A 19,393-nucleotide genomic window follows, 5' to 3' on the forward strand; every position below is an offset into this window, starting at 1 on the left:
CTTCATGATATTTTCCTTCCATCACTGCCCTTTAAGGTTTATTTAATGAAAACTCTTCTGTGTTGATAATTAAGGCCTTTAAATTGGAATCATAATTTGAGAGCATATTTATTGTAAAAAGTATTTGGAAGCAAATGAGAGAAGGAAAATAATCCTAGTTGTTCAATCACATACCAATCAGGTAGTGTCTCATTTTCAATCCAAATCCACCGAAAACCAAAACAAACAAACAAATTAATTAATTAATTATATCCATGCACTGATTGAATGATTAGAAAACCCTTTCTTAATCAACTGTAACGTATTTACGCTGTTGTCTGGTGGCTGTTTTTACTTTGAGACTAAAAGTATTAATTTATCCCATGCATAAATGAAAATTGGGCGATGACTGGCCTGGCTGATGATGATATGCTAACATATCAGTAACACACGTGTCATGAACTGAGATGACTGGCATTGCATGGAGACACGGCTTTTCCCCCTTTTTTGATTATGTTTGCTTGATGTTTCGTATTATTTGCATGAAATATTTAAGAATTCTCACCTAACTGGAAAGATCTGGGAATGGTTGAAGCATGTTGGGCTGTGGGACTAACTGGGCTAACCATTATACATTTACCTTTTAACAGTAGCTGACGAGACTAAACTCAGTACAGTGGATGACCAGAAAGCAGGTAAGAATGGACACTTAGCCTGTTGCCATAGAAACTGTGGTCCAAGGAGTTTATCGTAATTATAGAGCTGCCAGTCATACGGCTGTAAACATAAATATTCCAGGCTGCCATGGATGTTTTCATTGTAGGAAATCAAATTGTACAAGGAAAGGAAAATTTTCTTCACGCAGAAATGTATCAATGTAGTATATACTAAGTGGAAATATAATTTAGTACTTCAGAAATGCTAACACAGCCCAGATTCTGTTAATTATATTTGTGTAGGAATGTTTTGTCACGGTTAAGAAAAAAATCAAAATCCTGAAAGCATGATCTCTTAGGGCTGATTCTTTAAGTTTCGAAGTCATCTAACTGATGCTTAGCTTAACGTCCAAAAAAATGATTGTCAAAAGGTGATCTTGGTTAGGAAGATAACAGCACATATATAAATATTTTCACTGAAGGACAGTGTCCAATATAGCTCTCATTAGTCACTCAGAAAACCTTAGTTCTTTTTCTAACGCAGGCTTTAGTTGCTTGTTACATAGCATTGAATTAGGCTATATATTGCGTCTGTATCTTAACTTTGTGAACGTGCTTGAAAAGCTTTTTGTTTTTGTTTTTAACTATTTAGGACTTGCTGCTAAAATGCTACCTAGATCCTTCTGTAGAAATAATGGATTATGTTGACCTGGGTTTTACATCATAGATTTTACTTTACATGTTATCTTATGACAGTAATCAGAGGAAAATCTTTATGTGTAATTAAAGTCATGTGCTTTGTACAGCTGAGCATTTTGATTTATTATTATAGGTTTGGAATAGAGTTTTAATTATTGTAGATCCAGTATGATGTCGTTATACCACTTAGCACTAATTAGCTTCAATTCACCTTTTTAACCTGCAATAGTAATTAGTTTTAGGCTTCTTGAAAAGTGTGTTTCCCATATACATATGTAAAGATAACTGTGGACATGCCTGGAGTTTTCACATTCTGTAAAGATAGATTGTGAAAACTGCATCCAATAAATCACTGGATTAACTGTAGTGCAAGGCAATTAACAATAGCCTCAGCCCTTATTAAGTAGTTATTTCTTTTATCAAACATAAAATTCATTGGAATTCTGGAGCAAGGCTAAAGAAAAACATTATTTGATAGTTTACATATGTAAATTAGTAATTAATTTTTGGGAGTTAATATTATTCAGTGCTTTTCAAGAAGTAACCCTTGTCCAATTTAATGTTTATAAAAACCAAATTGAGCTGCTTAGGTTAAAGAACATGATTTTATATACTATGCCAATAAAGTGAAAAAAATAGTTAATTTAACCAAATCACTGTTACTAACAGGAAAAGAACAATTTATTGTGATTAAGAAATAATAATAATATCCAGATGTCAACTGAAAACATTAATACCTTTTATGGTGAGTAGGCAGATTTTATCATCTAATTGAATCATCTGCTTTTGTAGTGTTTAAAATGTTAGTTAGATCCTAGATAAAAAGAGCATTTTAAAAATATCATGTGCAATCTGTTTTACTGAATTAAACTGGAAAAACTTAGGACCAAAATTATGACATAGAGGTAGAAGTATTTGCTGGTCTATTGATTTTAAATCTACAATGAATAAAATATCTCCAACATCCTCCAGTATTAGACAGCAAAGAGATTTTTTATTATTTTCCTTTTTTCACTTCACTTGAATTGCTAAGATTATCATGATTTTACAGTTTAGTCCAAAGGTTTTTAGTAGAGTCACAGTGGCATTTTAGTGTAGATTGTCTGTCTAGCCATAAGCCTTTCATAATGAAAATTGAATTCCATTTCCCTTTGCCCTTGCAAAAGACATCCTCTTCTTTTTTTCTGGCAAGAGAGGTATTAGTAGATAAGAGTAGAAAAAGAGACCTAAAGAAAATAGTATGATTATGATTTCCCCTTTTATTCTTGGATTTGGGAATCCTGTATGATAGTTCTAGAGTAAATTTATTTTCTACAGGAAAAGAAAGAATGGGAATAAGAGAACTGAGTTTCTAACAATTTAACCTTTGAATATAAAAATAAATGAAGCATCCTAATGACTTAATAGATTTACATTAAGAGCTTCAAAATATTGTTTAAAAATTAAAGACATTGATTTTGTGTGTGTGTAAATAAAACTAATCTTTTGCCTATACCTTGTATAGGGAAAGACATTTTCAACTTTTATGATAAGTTTATGATGTTATAAATCTCGGTGACCATCATTTAGCAGTCTTACTAATATATTAACGGACTATTTTGTTAAAGTGTCTTTGATGAATATATCACCTTACATGAATGAAATCTTTGTTTTAGATCAGGAGTCAGCAAGCTTTCTATAAAGAACCAGGGAGTAAATACTGTAGATCTTTCAAACCAGGCAGCCTTTGGAACAATTGCTTAATTCTGATGTAAAATGAAGGCAGCCATGGAGAAAATGGAAACAAATGGACCCATGGCTGTGTTCTAGTAAAAATTTCCAGATTTGACCCATAGTTTGCTGATCCCTGTTGTAGATACACAAATAATAGATGTTATGAAAACTTTCAACTATGTATAAATAGAGAGACTGTAGTTTATTAATCTCTCTTATGCCCAATACTCACCGTATTTAATTATCAACATTTTGCCAGAATGTTATACTGTGGTATTCAGAATTAGACAAAAAAGTAGTTAGGTAAGCTTCCAATGATTCCTACAATATAATCTATTGCTTATTTTGTTACAGTTTCACTATTTATTTCTTCCTAGATTTGCTTTGTGTTTATGTTTCTTCAGAAATACATATATACAGATATATACATATCGATACTTACATGTATGTAATATGTATATGTACACTTATTTGAATAATCACGCCATTTCTGAAATTAACTGTTAAAGTTTTTGGGGTGCTGATATTAAATCAAATCTCAGCTAACTTTTTATATATAAATTATGTTTTAATGCTAATCTTTACTGGGAGCATATATACATACGTATCTTTATTGGAGAAATATACATAGATATATGTGTGTATATATATAAACACACACATAATTACACACACATACATACGTATGTCCTTTATGCATCCAAGAAAACACCAAATGTTTGCCATATAAATGTTTATAGGACCTAAATGTAGCTAGTAAGTTATGAAAATTAATAGGCGTGATTTATTCAGGAAAAGATCTTCCCAATGCTAATTCTTGAAAATGTGAAAGTAAATGTCCCTGCCCAGAAATCATCTTTTTCCATTCTCTTTGATTCTTTAATCTCTTACTTTTTCTTTAGCTCTTTGGAACAAAATCATTTTCCTTCCTGTGACATGATTTTTATGGATATTTAAAACATGAACTTGTCAAACATTATAGTGCTATCAAGAGAAAAAGTAAGATTGATTATCCTGGCAAGAAATATTCCTTGTGCATTTTTCTCATGAAATAATCAAATATAGACAAACCTGCATGGAGAAAGTTAAATAAATCATCTTTTTCTCTCAAGCACTCTAATTTATGGAATATTTTTTCTTCATTAGAATCATCTGTCTGCCTTTCTGCCTATGTTACGTTTTGAACAGACTTGTTCTAACTTAAAACTGCTACCCCATTGTGAAGATTATGTGAAAGTTGTCATGTAAATGAATTTTAAAAAGATAATTCTTGTTTTGACTCTCCCAATTTAATTTTTATTCTGTTTTATACTCTGAGCCATGGAACGACCATCTCAGAACTATTTGGTTTCTGTGTGAGAACATATCAAGGTTGCTCCTTAATTAGTGATCCACATATGGGCTGATGGCCCCATGTAGAGATAAGATATCCAGTCTCGCCTCTCCTACTCCTTGCTCTTTTTTTTTCCTTTGTACCTGTCTTTCTAAGAGTGTAAGTGAAGAACTAGTTCTGTAACCTGGATTGCCCAGCTGGTGGTTGCAGGTATTTCCGTCATCTTGAGGCTAAACTCATCTATTTGAGTGCCAGCTCAGGCAATCATTGATGAAGTTGTTTTACCTGGTTAAAGAAATCCATTTCGATTGCCTTCTAAAGCTTGGTTACAATCTTAGTGTTGCTAGATCCTCAAGTCACCAAGCCACAATTTTAGTGCTCTGAATTCTCCTCTACTGAAAATGTCTTGGTAACTGTGATGTCTTCTTCCTTCTGTTCATTACCTGTTTCTCTCTGCTGACCTGGCGGCGTAAGTCCTCACATGCAGTTCTGGCATCTTTCCCTCTTTACTTCTCTCTCGCGACGGTCCTTATGTAGTTTATTTCTATTCACATCTGGTATTGCTCTTCCCAGAGAACCACCATTTTCCAGAAATAGGTTTCTACCTGGTGCTAGGGTGCCCTGTGGGCGACATGTGGTGTCCTGTGCTTTTCTCACTTGCCGAGTTGTCTGAACCTTTGCCATATGAGGACAACTTGATGAAACTTACTGAGATAAAAGTTTCACTTCCATTGTAAATAATTGTAAACTGCTAAAAAAAATGTTTTAAGCTAAGTCACAAAGTGTACTCTTGGTTGCTTCCCTTAGCCATTTTATCATCCTGCTTTGCAGAATGATTTTCTGGGTTATTCTGGTTTTTTTAGATTATTAACATAACTTGAAGCAAATAATTTGACAAAGATTTTATCTGTTGAGCTAAAAATGAAAACTAATAGCTTAAAATGTCTCCTAATGAGAATAGAGAAAATAGACCAAATTTAATACACATTTGGGAAAAGTTAAAATTAGTTACTGTCACTTTACTTTTTATATCTTGCTACCCACGTTCCAGAAGTAGACACTGAACAAATAATTTGTCCCTGATATTTTCTACAATTCACAGATATTCAGCCATGTAATTTTCACCACTCATTCTAACATTTTGTTTTTGCCGACTTCCAAGGTTCCCCCAGCAGAGATGTGGGGCCTTCCCTGGGTCTGAAGAAGTCGAGCTCTTTAGAGAGTCTGCAGACAGCGGTTGCCGAGGTGACTCTGAATGGGGACATTCCTTTCCATCGCCCTAGGCCACGGATAATCCGAGGAAGGGGATGCAATGAGAGCTTCAGAGCTGCCATTGACAAGTCCTATGATAAACCTGCAGTGGATGATGATGACGAAGGCATGGAGACGTGTAAGTGTGCGACGTCTGAAGGAATAGCCATGGCGAGGATCTCTATAGTGAAGCATTGTCATAATACGAAGATGTTATTTACCGTTTTACTCTTATTTTCTCACAAATGCACAGTTGGTTTTTCTAAAGGCAACATATCATGTGATATTGCAAGAGACTAAATGCAGAGCAGATAGAAGAATCTTTTCAACTAGATATTAAAGAGATTTTCCATTGTTCTCAATAATTGTTTTTGGAAAATACAGGTTTCTTTTTTTTTTTTTTAATGTGATTTCTGCTAATATGAAATCTATAAATTTTATAAAATAATTTTTATTTTTAAACTTTCTCAGTTTAAACCTGAGACAGTTTTAGTTCAGTAAATATTGATAGATACAATCCACAGAAAAATTTTGAGTCCTTAATAAATTTTAGGAGTATAAAGTTATCCTGAGACCAAAATATTTAAAAACCACTGCTGTACAGTATATCTGTAATATATCTCAAATGAATATGTGTAATCATCTGTGATTTTGATAACATACATTTGTTTTGTTTTTATGAACTACTCTTTCCTTGAACTAGGCTAGCAAAATATATTTATGTATATGTATTTCCAAATTGCCAAACATTTTAAGCCAAGATTATTGACAGTTAAAGGTTACTGAGAATGAGCAATGTGTTTTCCATAGTATTGATATATTGAGAAAAAAGTAACGTTTATAAATACATAAAATGTATGCTTCAGGGACTTGTTGAAGTTAAACACTTATAAATGAGTATAAAAATACCCATTCAGTTTAAACATAAGAAGGAAACTCAGCATTGTATTTATTTAGAAGAGAATGGACTTGAGTTCTAATAGAAAACACCGTTGATTAGCTTATATTGTTCATAACTGCTGATTCATATTCTAGTTTTTTAACTTAAAGTAACTCTACCCAGCTAACCATCGTAAGAAACACTGTTGGGAAAAGAAAGAAGAAAGAAAGAAAGGATAAAGAAAAGCAGGAGACACCCCTACCCAACATTAAAGCAGAGTTCATTTAGGTGGATTGTAAACGATGACAGTTTAACTTTTGGGGGACCACTTCCATCACACATGCCTAAGGAAGATTGTGGTGGGAAAGGAGAGTTTCAAATGGAAATCACATTCTGAGGAGATATAAAGCAAAATTATATAATCTTTGCCTGTCACATATAATGTGTTTGGGAAGATGAATATTTCTGCTACAATGTAACATGCAAAGCAAAACTTAGTAGAGGAGCGCTGCATTCCCCCGCAGCCCCCACCTAATTCTTGGTTTAAATCTGGACAGCTTTTTACTCCATCCAGCCAGTGATTTCAAATATATGCAGCCCATTCTTGCCAGATGAAGAACATATTTCCTATTTTTGCTGCCAAGCTTGGTCTCCAAGCTCCTGAGTCATATAAGCTTCCAACCCTCTCGGGTTTTTCCTGGAGTCTCAGGGGCTCCTTGCCAGTCTCACCCAGTGTTACTTGTGTTGCCTTTCTAGGGTGGGGACCCTCTATCACTTAGAGATCTTGCCTTTGTCCTGCGTGCACATTTAATAAGGGAGCCAGTGCTCTGGCACCTCAGTATTTTTTGTTGTTGTTGTTTTTTTTAACAAATACAGTTTTTGTTCCTGAGCTTTTTTCTTGTCCTAGTTCACATGTTATTTAAATTCCTTCATAGAATGCAATTTTCTCACATATACCACATATTTAAAATGCAGCAGGGGATGGAATAGCGATCAGTACCAGGCATGTTCTTAATTCTGTAGCCTCTAGAGCTTCCCACCATGTGAACGTCTAAATTTGTCCCTGACATAAACTTAGCTTCCGGTTTTAACTGGAAATAACCGATTTAAGTATTTCATATTAAAACTTTTGTACTTAACTATCATCAAGACAAAACCAGGTAAGTAGATGAACTACAATGTGTGACCCGGAGGGGAAGTTCTAGGTAAGAACTGGGAGACACACCCTGACATGTGCACCTGCAACCACAAAGTGCTGGGTTTCCACAGAGTCCTGACTTGATGGTGTTTTCTCCCAGACCAGTCTGGTGAACTCTGGATATGGCCAGAGAAAGGCCACTGTTGTATATTTCAAATGTCTGCAGTGCGGCTTGTCAAAACTGTACGACTGAAGTGATCTGAGCACTGGCCTGGAGTCCCTCCACATTCTTCTCCCCCACTTGGAATTTGGGTCAAGTTGCTTAAGATTCTTCTTTAATTCCTTCCTTTGTGAAACTGAAGCTTTGGATGCCGAGGCCATTAATGCTCAGATTGTCTCAGTGTCTAGTGAGGAGGCTCGGCTCGGTGGTTTGCGGGAGTTGGGAAATTCGTGGGAGGCTGAGCGAGTGGTCTCTATCAAGGCCACCAGACCCCCCTGCACCCGCTGTCACTGCGACAGTCTTGGGGATTTATTTATTCCCATGAGGCTTGTGGGATCTTAGTTCCCCAGCAAGAATTGCACCCGGGCCCTTGGCAGTGAAAACACCAAGTCTCATCACTGGACCACCAGGGACCTCCTGGTTGTGGGGTTTTTAAATCACTCTTCATACTTTGTGATTCTTTGTCAATTGTAAGTTTAAAAAAGGGAAGTTCACAGTTTGCCAGAGAAAGCTGGAAAAGCTCTGGTTCCGTTTCTGAGTTGCTTTCCAGTTTTAACTTTCCACGACTCTGTGTCCTCCTTCACTTACCCACTGACCTCAGTCCTGCCTTCCTGCTTCGCTCACCGTCCATAAAATCCACGAGGAAAGATGCCACCAAGTCTTATTCCTGCATAACCAGGCTCAGAGCTCGGCCAAATGTCAGAGTCAGTGACTGTTTGTTGCATCAGTGAATGGGTTCCTGCTTGACTAGCGCCACTGCGTGTGTGAGAGACACACACCCAGACGCAGCGCGCGTCAGCAGCAGTGCATGGGGTGGCATTGACGTTTCACTCCTCCCGCTTGTGTCCGACTCTGGACCTGGGCGTCCGAGACCTCCGCGCCTCAGCAAACCCTTTGGTCTTCTCTAAGAAAATATCTGTCAAGGCTGGTGTTACTGCTGGTGGTTATGGGACTGTTGCCTTTCCTTATGGCTAGGTGCAGGCGTGAGAAAGGAGTCTGGCTCCCTCCTCTAGTTGCCTAAACCCCACCCTTTGCAGAGCGGATTCTGGAGGCGCGTTCTGCGGACTCTCTGTCTGCATTCGTGTCTGTGCTCATGCCCTCGCTGTACAGCCCCACCCTGCATCCTTACTGTGTGGGCGCTGTCCCTGGCCGCATGTCTGAGCGCTGCTGGCCTTGTGCTTTGTGGGACCCTGTGGCTGAGGTCCCTTCTTGTATGGAGGTGGGCCTCGGGGGCCAGTTATGGCCGCCACGTCACTGTTGTGCAGCGCGCTGATGGAGGACCCTGTCCGAGCCGACGGTCTCTGTTAGACGGCCGTCCTGTGGGGATGCCGATTGTGCACCCTAGAAGCACGGGTTTGGGGGCGGGGGCGGGCATAACCTGTCCCGCTCAGCCTATGTCGGTCCCATGCAGCCCTTTCCCTCTCTACAGGCGGAAGTCACACACGTGGAGGGCGAGGTTGGTGGTTCTTGCCAGCCGGGTCAAGCTCCTCCCCGGTGACGCTCTTTCAGGCTTGGAGCAGGCTTGCCTCTTCTCAGCAGTGCTGCAATCGCGGCATGCACACGACAATGGGGGCCAAGAGACCCGGGCGGGATCCATGTGGTATCTGGTATCTGTCATCTTCTGTAACACTTATGTGCTTCCTGTGGAGATGGCAGAAGTCGGCGTTTTTGTCTCTCATTTAATCCATCTGGCCTCTCCACGTTGTCTGTGTCTGTCTGGATCAAGATGGAGCTTTGTATTCTGGGACCCATTATCTCTGAGGCCCTACCTGTGTTTGACAGGTCAGGGCATCTACAATCTGCTCCCTCTTCTATGCAAATCATACTTCCTGCCTGGCTCTCAGCGAGCGGCTCCTACAGCCCCCGTCATAAATCAGCTTCTGTTGAAACCAAGAACATGGATGCTACATAACACTGACTTGTTTCACTTTTGAAAATATAGAATACAACCCCCACCCCCGTTTTACCCTCTATTAAAAGTCGTCAAGTCGTCAGCCTTGCTATCAGTTCAGGAACAGCTTTTTGTCGAGGTCGAGGAGGTGATACACAACAAAACCGAAGACTGTGCTATTCATTGTACTTTTGATTTTAAGATCTATCCAGTTTACAATCTTAAATGTGAGAATGGTATTCCTTGAAAACATAGAGACAGATTGCGTTTAAGGAGCTTGCCTGCTTTCTTATAGTACTCTTAACAGGAGATAAAAGGGGAAAAAAGCATCACTCTAAAGTATGCATAACTTAGGTTAGCAGTATGAGATCTGAAGAAACTGAATTTATGTTAGGAAGTTAGCTAATCTGAAAGCTTCAAGATTAATTTTCATTTATTTTGTTAGCTTCAAAATAGCAGATTACACGAGTATCTCAGATTTTTCTACTCTTAGCATGCTCTACATTCCTAGCCATCTTTTGTCACTACTTATTTGAGCAAAAATTATGTAAATTAGGTAGTTATCTTAAGAATCTCCACCAGATTACCATAAATCTATAGTGGAAGAATTCAGTGTATGGTTTTCAGAGTCAAAGTACTTTGTAAAGGATTTACCATTTGGTTAATCTATCTTTTTGGATAATTGGATGTTGATCTATTAAAAATATTTATTCTGAAGTGCCAGGAATAAGGATAACCTGTCTAATCCTCTTATGACAATTTGTATACTTGAGTATCACTTGCAGTTTAAGGAAAGGAGCTTTGGAGAATTTTAGGACATTTCTGAATGCGATGGAAGTATAACCATGTGACAGAGCCAAAGCTGTCAATTCCTTATATTTCTTTTTTTAGGTGAAAAGTAAGTTAAGCTAAAAGTATGACGAAAAGTCACATCTGAAGTGTCTGAATTATAGCTTCCTCATTTGAAGCATTTTCTGATAAGAAAAAAGTATGTAAATATTTGACTAAGATAGTACTTAGGAATTAAATCAGAATGCATGCCTTGTGATTTGCAGTCCTGCGAATTTTCTACAATATTAAACAAACTTCCTAATGGGAAAATCCGTTACATTAAAACTGCAAGAAAGTATTTATGAGTCTTGGGATCTAAAACCTGATATTTAGGCTGTAAGTTCCAGAGAGGCTAAGGGTACTTCAACCCACTGGGCAAACCAACTCTTGAGAAGCAGTATGGTTAATGGTTAAGGGCCACTGTGATGCCCAGGTTACCATGCAGCAAAGCATGGGGCACCACTCAGCCCGCATGGGAGAGGGGAGGGAGGGGAAGCTTCTCACAAGAGGTATGAGTTGAGATGAGTAATCCTGCTTGAGTGGTCTTCATCAGGGTGTGTCGGGAGCTTAGGGAAGGGGGACCATCTCTGGACCACCATTATCCTATCGAGGTAGAGCGTGGTGAGGAGTGAGATGTAAGACATATGCAGAGAACAGCTTGCAGACAGCCTTGTTTAAATAATTTTTGTTCATACTAAGGACCTTAAAGAGCATTTGAAGAATTTCAAGTGAAAGAATATGAGTGTTGGGGCTGTAGAATCGAGGGTGGGTTATTGGGGGTGGGCTGGTAAATAGCAGTGTTGGTGGCAAGATTGGTTCTAGGACAGTAATACAGTAATCCAGGTGAGTAATGATGCTTGGCAAAGCCAGAAGAAAGGGAAAAACTGCATTTACGTGCTTAGCATCTCACACATATAGACGGATGATAGTGATGAGGTTTTTCTCACTAGTACCTCCAGGCACAGAAATTTAGAATTATCATCTCACTGCATAATCCCTCCATTACCAAATTGTCTTAATTTTTCTGCATGAAATCTCATAATTTCACTTCTTCTACCCAATCTAGCCCCAATTCTCATTATTTAATATCTGAAGTTGCTATTAGGATCTCATAACTGGTCTGACTGTCTCTCCATTTGCTGAGTAAGCTCTGGAGTCACACTGTCCTCCCGGTCCTTCAAGCTCCCATGTGCGTTCTCATCCAGACCATGTGCCGTCCCTGAGGTTTGTCTTCTCCTTGCCCTGACTGTCCCCTATGCTCTCCTGTACATGGGACTGTTGTCTTCCTTCTTCAAGACACTTTCCCCGACCTAGCTAGTTTCCCCTTAACTTTCTAGCGCACTGAGTATGGATGTTCCCCGACTTAACAGTGGTTCAGTTTAGGATTTTTTGACTTTACAGGGGTTCGAAAGTGACGTGCTTTTAGTAGAAATTGTACATCTAACTTTGAACTTGGGTCTTTTCCTGGCTAGCGATAATGCAGATCTTCTCTGGAGATGATGGGCGGTGGCAGCAGTCTCAGCTCCCAGTCAGCTATGTGATCACAAAGGAAACAGCCCAAAACCATTCTGGTTTTCACTTTCAGTACTGTAGTTACTAAATTACATGAGGCATTTGACACTTTGTTATAACTTAGGCCCTGTGTTAGATGACTGAGCCCAATTGTGGGCTAATGTCAGTGTTCTGAGCACTTTTAAATAGATGAGCTTAAGCTGTCATGTTTGGTAGGTTAGGTATATTCTGTACATTTTTGACTTTGGTATTTTCCATTTATGTTGGAGTTTATTGTGCCATAACCCCACTAGAAGTTAAGGGAAATCTGTATACAGATGTGTATGAGCCTTCTTAGTGTTTTTATAACATCAAGAAATTTTTGTGAATCTCTCAATAAGGGTTGCATGGCATGGGAGTTAAGAACAGTGACTTTTAGGGGACATTCATTTTGACTTCTCATTAAATAGCAATGCTCCCCCTTCACTGTTCCATCACATTTGCGCATTCTTATGGTGTTCTTTATTTTTGCTCTTGTTTTTCCCACTTAAAAGAGTCAGAACAGTGACCTGGACTCTCTTTCCTTGACACCAAAAATTTTTTGTATATGTTAAAATATACATTGGACCAGTTGAATCCATGATAAAAATAAAATTCTTAGTGGCAATTCCAACAGTGGGGTTTATAAGTGCTACTATTTTCATTATGTAGTCAGTCCATTGGGTCTGTTGAAAGGAAAGCCTTCAGCTTCTTCATACGTTGTTCTCTGTGGACAGGAAACAGTGCCCATTATAGATCATTGTTTGAATGTGAAATTTAACTATACACTGAAAGCAAATTTTCAAAGGTTCAGAAACTGGGGGGTCCAACTGCCCTTGCATTTGTTCTGCTACATTCTCTAGGACAGGGAGAGACAGAGGAGGTGACATTCTACCAAGATCTTCAGCAACATTCTGTTTGAAGGGAGGCATTAAAGGAAACTTCAGAACATAAAGTAGAAATGAAGAATGGTTTTTGGTAATAAGTCTTAATCTCTTTGGAAGTGTGATTTTATTGTTTTTGTTCTCTCTACTCTCCTTACCCCAATGTAATTTCATTTTTTTAATGAAATAAATCTAATTTTAGAATACTGGGTTTTAGGAATCAACTATTTGAATATTCCTCCAGTCACAGAAGCCCCTTCTCTAAGACCGCTGATAAATGTCAACCACTTCCTTCATGCCTTTTTCTCCTTTCAGTCATACTCTCTGTTCTTCATAATATCAGTTATTATTCTCACCCCACATTTTAGTGTAAAAGCTGTTTAATTCTTCATGTTTCTTGCCAGCTTTGTGTGTGTGTGTGTGTTTCAAGTGTTCTGAAAAAGCTAAGTTTTTCCATTGCCAAGAGCTCATCATTCTAATGTTAAAAGTCAGGGTCCAGAAAAGCAGATCCTATTATTCGACACCATCTGTGTCACTAGCTGTTCATTTCCTACATCTTTTATTCCTTTTCCAAAGTCAATATTCCACTAAAATAAGAAACAAAAATACAATATATTTATTAATAATAAAAATTTCTTAAATACTATACTGGACTTTGCAGTACCTGGGAGTTCAGTCCTCATTTATTTTTATTACACTGTATTTTAACTAACATTAGTCAGTAGAAATTGGTAGTGGTCAGTGGATTTGCTAAATCTAGTGAAATTTTCCAGTTATTAATGCCTCATTTTAACTCATTCATTTTAAATTTTAAGCAGGTAGATTCTGAAGACTGCATACTCTTGTGTCCAATTACTACCTTTAATCCTTTGTCTTGCAAAGTAAATTTTAAATTACTCAAGAGTATGTGTTTCTTTATTCGATATTGCTATTACTAGAGTAGCTCTTTCTAAATAGGGAGCAGTAAAGGATGTTTTTCATATGATGGGCTATTTGTTCAATCTATTCAACAAATATTTAATAACACTCTTTTGAGCTATGCCCTCAAAGGAGAGTACTTATTCACTGATCAGTAAGAAGTAGTGTTATCACTTTAATTTTGTATTTGTCTGTTTTTTATTTCTCTGAATATTTGTACCAACTCATTTCACACTAGTAACAAGTCTGAGCAAATCACTTAATTTTAGTAAAATTGTCAAAGCTGCCTAGAGTGATATTAACTGCTAAATCTTCTACTTGTGATAAATAGTAGAGTTGATATTCCACAGCTGCTCTGAAGTTTGATTTATGTAATGTAACTATTAAGATGCTTTCAGCTGCATTTAGTAGAAAAATCACTTCAGAGCAGTTCAAACCTTGAGGGAATACACTGTCCTACCTGGTTCTATAGTTGGGCAGCTTCAGGGGTTACTGATTCCACAGCATAATGGTATTATCAAAGCACTGCAGTCTTTCTGATCCTTCTGCCACGCCATCCACAAGTCAGCTTACCCAGAAGGTAACTGCAGGGCTCAAGATCCGAGTGCTTTCTTGATCCCATCCAAGTGAAGGGAGAGAGTCATCTCCCCAAGCACAGGATATATCCTTTCAGGGTGTCGGGGCCACTTCCATACTAATAAGAGTGGACTGGGGCAGGGACCCATAAGCCAGTGTAAGCCTAGTAATGGATTCATCCCTCGAAGCTGGATCGCATTCCTGAGCACAATCAGAGTTCCATTAGAAAGGAGAAAGGGAGAAGTAGAGATCATTACAGTCCCCCAAATTATATTGCTTCTCAATGGAAAAAAGTGGTGAATGACTGTGTGGCTCAGAGTCAGCTCTTGACAGTGAATTGTGTGTGATGACCAGACTGAACGAAGTGTTTGTTTATGGCAGGAGTTACAGAACTTTGAGGTTCAGTGGACACCTAAGGTCATTTTCCCAATGACTGCTACTGTCTAAGGGCTTAATCTTTTCCAAACTTCATGGCCCAGTGCTAATAGGGTAACTTGCAGAACCCAGTAGCTGAATTTGTCACAGGGAGTAGAAGTTTAATTGCGCTGTATTTGCATCTGTTGAAAATATGGTAATTAGGTATGTCTTAATCACAGAATGTGCTGCCTGGAAGAGAAATAAGCAGCTTCATGTTATACCTTCTTTAAAAAGAGAAACTTCAGAATATCTGCCTTTACAGATAATCACATGGGAAAGCAACTGATAGTATAGTGCACAGAGTGGGTTGAAACAGGCAGGAATGTTAGTCAAAAATAGAAATTTCTATTTGTTTGGAAGGAGGTAATCGTCTTTCTTTAGGCAGACTATCTGCAAAAAGAAAGCAAACAACATGTAAAGAGTAAAATTAAAGAGAAAAAAATGTAAATTTATATAGCATTTGAAATAGTAAATTACCTAAATGTAGGTTTATGATTAGTTCTTTCATTGTAATTTACTGTATGAACACAATAGATCAAGTCATTTGTGCATTATATATCACCAGTGCTTTTCTTCCTTGAAAATTGTTTATCTGAGTATCTTTTGTGTTTTCTCAAGGGAATAAAGTATTTTATTGACCTTATTATAAAGCTGGTATTAATTATACAAAGATTGGTTTTAAAACTGAAAATAATTTGACTAATCTATTAATGACCTTGAATATATACATTAAAAAAAATTAAGCATATGTAACCAATTTATATAAGCTTTTAAAAACCAAAGTAATTCTGCCTAGAAATGGGGTAAAGTGAGATTCTTATTTTTCTCTATCAAATAATTTTAGTGTTTGAAGCATATATAATGTAATACTCTAAAAGAACATCTTATGTTTATACATAGGAAGCCACATATTGCTAAATATTTTTAATTAGTTGGCATTTGAAAGGATTAGTTACATCCGTACACCCCCAGAAGAATTTCTGTGATAGTGTATTATCTAAATCGGAATGTTCAGAACAAGCATAAAGAATTCTCAAATGCACAAGTACGATTGTAAAACAGTCCACTTGCTTTGAGCAGGAAACTGAGTTAGGAGTTTTGATTTTACAAAATGAGGTTACAAAACCTGGTGTTAATAAATGATTTAATACTAATTTTCTCTGCTTCACCCACTTTTGAAGATAAGTTGTATTACATACACCAGGAAATTATTGGGAGTATGAAAGGAATTGGCAACAAATGTGACTTCGGCATATAGTTAGTTATGGAGGCGCTGCCTTTTTCCTGTGTCAGAGCCAAGAGCAGACAGATGCCTCGTGTGCTTCTGCCAAAACTATCGGGCAGAAAACTAGCAGAATCGCTCCTGATCTTCCATTCATGATTTATGGTAATGGTCGCTGTGGAAGACGAAGTCATTCATGTTTATTGAGCTCATTTTTTTGTTTATAGTTTCAGACATTGTGGAGGGTCATACAGTCCATTAGACGGTCTGTATGGCATTAGCAGTAATAGTATAAAACCCTACCAGAAAGTGATGAGATAACCAGGAGCAAGGGCCTCCCTGTGGCTGCTGGCACTGGGGTGCGGCTGGTGTTGTCCGGCTTAATGGAGGAACATAGGCATCGTCCTGAAGTCAGAGGATGGTGATATGTGGAGACTGGGTAAAAGTGTGTCTGGTTGGGATAAAGTCATGAGTCAAGTTCACCACTAACCTTCCTGTTAAACAGTAGTTCACAGGCAGCTTCTATCCGACCAGTGGTCCTCATTTTAGAAGCTTAGTGAAGTCGCTCAGTCGTGTCTGACTCTTTGCGACCCCATGGACTGTAGCCCACCAGGCTCCTCCATCCATGGAATTTTCTAGGCAAGAGTACTGGAGTGGGTTGCCATTGCCTTCTCCAGGGGATCTTCCTGACCCAGGGATTGAACCCGGGTCTTCCACATTGTGGGCAGACACTTTACCGTCTGAGCCACCTGGGAATCCCTGTGATTGTATCATATGAGAAGTACAATAATAAAAGTTTGTGAAAAGCGCTTTGGACGGGTAGGTAAAATGAGTTTTGCCTACAGGACTTGTAGAATATTGACTAGCATCCCTTTATCTAACTTGAGTATATATATAGGTTTTGTAGCTCCTGAATGCTTTTGAGAACTGTCTTATCATGATTTGGTCCATTGCCTCCAAATCGAGGCCACACTCATTTCCCCCAAAGTGTGGAAGCAGTGGTTCGTAACCAGATAGAGCACAGCCACATTCAGGGATGTTTTCAGACAAGAGGCTGCAACCCTGCTTAAGCGATATTTTACATTCTGCCGGGGAGCACCCATTGGAAAAGGCTACACAGTGAGACCTCCCTGGGCCAAGACCGCTATTCTTTCCCTGCTCTGTGTGTACAACAATCACAGTCTTGACTCAGCATTTATTTGTAAGGCTATGGATTTTCTCTAGCAATGTCCATCTGAAAGTTGAAACTGGCTTTCTCTAATAAACCCTCTCAATTCCTATTTCCATATGAATTGACAGTGACTAAAATGGTCATCTTTTGAAAATGCGTGCTTGTCCCTTGAAGAAGGAGAGTGGCTCCCAGTTAGTTACCCCAGTGCAGAGGGAAGCCAGCCTTTCTGCTCATCTCTTTGGTTGGAAGCCTGTCCTTGAGTCCCTGTGCACATCCGTTCGAACTACGGGAGTGATTTCATCAGTAGCAGCTACTAGTCACAGCGCTGGACGACCACACAAGACTGGAACTGGGTTTCTTGAGATATGGTGCTGGCTGCTGGAATGATCTTCTGGGCAGAGAGTGGAGTGACTGGATGATAGATGACCTGAATCCATGCTGTAGGAAGCATGGAATTGAGCAATCACAGAGTTGATCAAAGAAACATGTAAAGGTCTGGCTGAGGTACAACTGTGCCAGAATATAGTACAGAGAGTCCCACACTGGCGGTATGCTGGCCCCAAACCTCTTGTTTCCTTAGCAAGAAATGGAAGATGTTGGTCTAAGTGACTTCCGAAGTACTTTTTGGATTTAGACACAGTGGTATTTTTACTCTTTGGCCGTAGCCTGGGATGGGATGGAAAATAGGTTGCCTCATGTTTTTAATCAAATGTGAAAACGAATTCTACACTTTCTTTGGTTATTAGCTTAATAATTAGCATTAAAAATTTTTAAAAACTTGGTTAAGGTGGTACCATCATTTGTTAGTATCTTCTAAGATCTGTGAGAGTTTAATAGGACACTAAGATACTAAGATGTACTTTTTTTTTATTTGATTTTTATTTCACAATAGAACATAGTTTATTTGCAATGTTGTGTTAGTTTCCAGTGTACAGCAAAGTAATTCAATGATGTATCAATGATGTATATACATATATCCATACTTTTTCAGATTTTTTCCCAGATAGTTTATTATAGAATATTGGATAGAGTTCCCTTTGCTATATAGTGGGTCCTTGTTGGTTATATATTTTATGTATAATAGCGTGTATATTTTACAAACTTCTAATTTATCTTCCCCCCCCCCCCACCCCCTTCCCCTTTTATAATCCTGAGTTTGTTTTCCAAGGCTGTGATTGCTTCTGTCTTGTAAATAAGATGATACTGAGACTGGTCTTATTATACTCGTAATTTTGTGTATTGCTAACTCAAGTTCTGGTGGAGGGGCAAGACTGAATTTCTCTTGAAGTCATATTAACTTGATCTAGAGGTTGGTTCTTTGTGAGAGTCTTATATGGTGCTGTGTTAAAAGAAGCTCAAAAGCACTGATTCCTACTTTTTTTTGTTGATGCAGGGGGCCAGAAATGACCTCAGATTTCAAGAGGTACCCTGGAGCTCCAATAATTCTTACTATATTTGGAAAAACCTTAGGCAACTAATCTGGAAAAGGATTTATGAGGATGGCTGTGCACGTGTGCATCTATTGCATCCTAAAACAGAAATTCCTCAAGTTCTTTCGGAGGTGGAGACTTGTCATTCTTTCAAATGCAAAAAGTTGGGGGTATACCATTGGACCATATGCTGACTAAGTGTTGTTTCAAAGGATGGAATATTGTTAACGCTAAAGTGTAGCTTTTATCTGCAGAGTTCAAAGGACTGTGAGGCTGTGGATTTATGCCTTCATGGCTCCATCCACGTCTGTTCACCTGCCATTGTGTCAACCAAAATGCAACATTATTTCAGATTAGAACATATAGTAACATTGGCTTGTAATGCTGGCCTCACAATAACAATGTAATGACAATATAAGGAAAAAGTTAGAGAGGCTGTGAATACCCAATCTTCTCTATATTGTCACAAACTGACATATTTGGGAGGCTGAGGAAAGAAGTCCTGTGTTGACATTGGTGTGCTTACTAGTGAGTGGTGCAACTGAACAAATTCATGAGGGGCTGAGGTGGAGCTTCATCCCCCTTACAACAAGAGGAAAGGAAGCTGTTGGTGAGAGGCTGCTTATTTTCATTTTGCAAATATGATACTGAGGA

At 38.3% G+C, this 19,393-nt stretch overlaps 1 protein-coding gene across 26 annotated transcripts in view; it reads left to right on the forward strand.

Moving 5' to 3' along the window:
• The window catches only part of PARD3 (par-3 family cell polarity regulator), a 572,731-nt gene that overhangs the window by 367,215 nt on the left and 186,123 nt on the right, over positions 1-19,393 (forward strand). For 17 of the 26 annotated variants that reach the window (XM_069546415.1, XM_069546424.1, XM_069546435.1 and 14 more), the window contains 2 exons: positions 630-674; positions 5,543-5,770. In XM_069546415.1, coding sequence (XP_069402516.1) covers positions 630-674; positions 5,543-5,770 — 273 coding nt within the window. The remainder of the gene's footprint in view (positions 1-629; positions 675-5,542; positions 5,771-19,393) is intronic. The other 9 variants (XM_069546411.1, XM_069546421.1, XM_069546413.1 and 6 more) reach the window with 1 other exon arrangement.

The sequence above is a fragment of the Ovis canadensis genome, chromosome 13 (assembly GCF_042477335.2).
Source record: "Ovis canadensis isolate MfBH-ARS-UI-01 breed Bighorn chromosome 13, ARS-UI_OviCan_v2, whole genome shotgun sequence".
Lineage (NCBI taxonomy): Eukaryota > Metazoa > Chordata > Mammalia > Artiodactyla > Bovidae > Ovis > Ovis canadensis.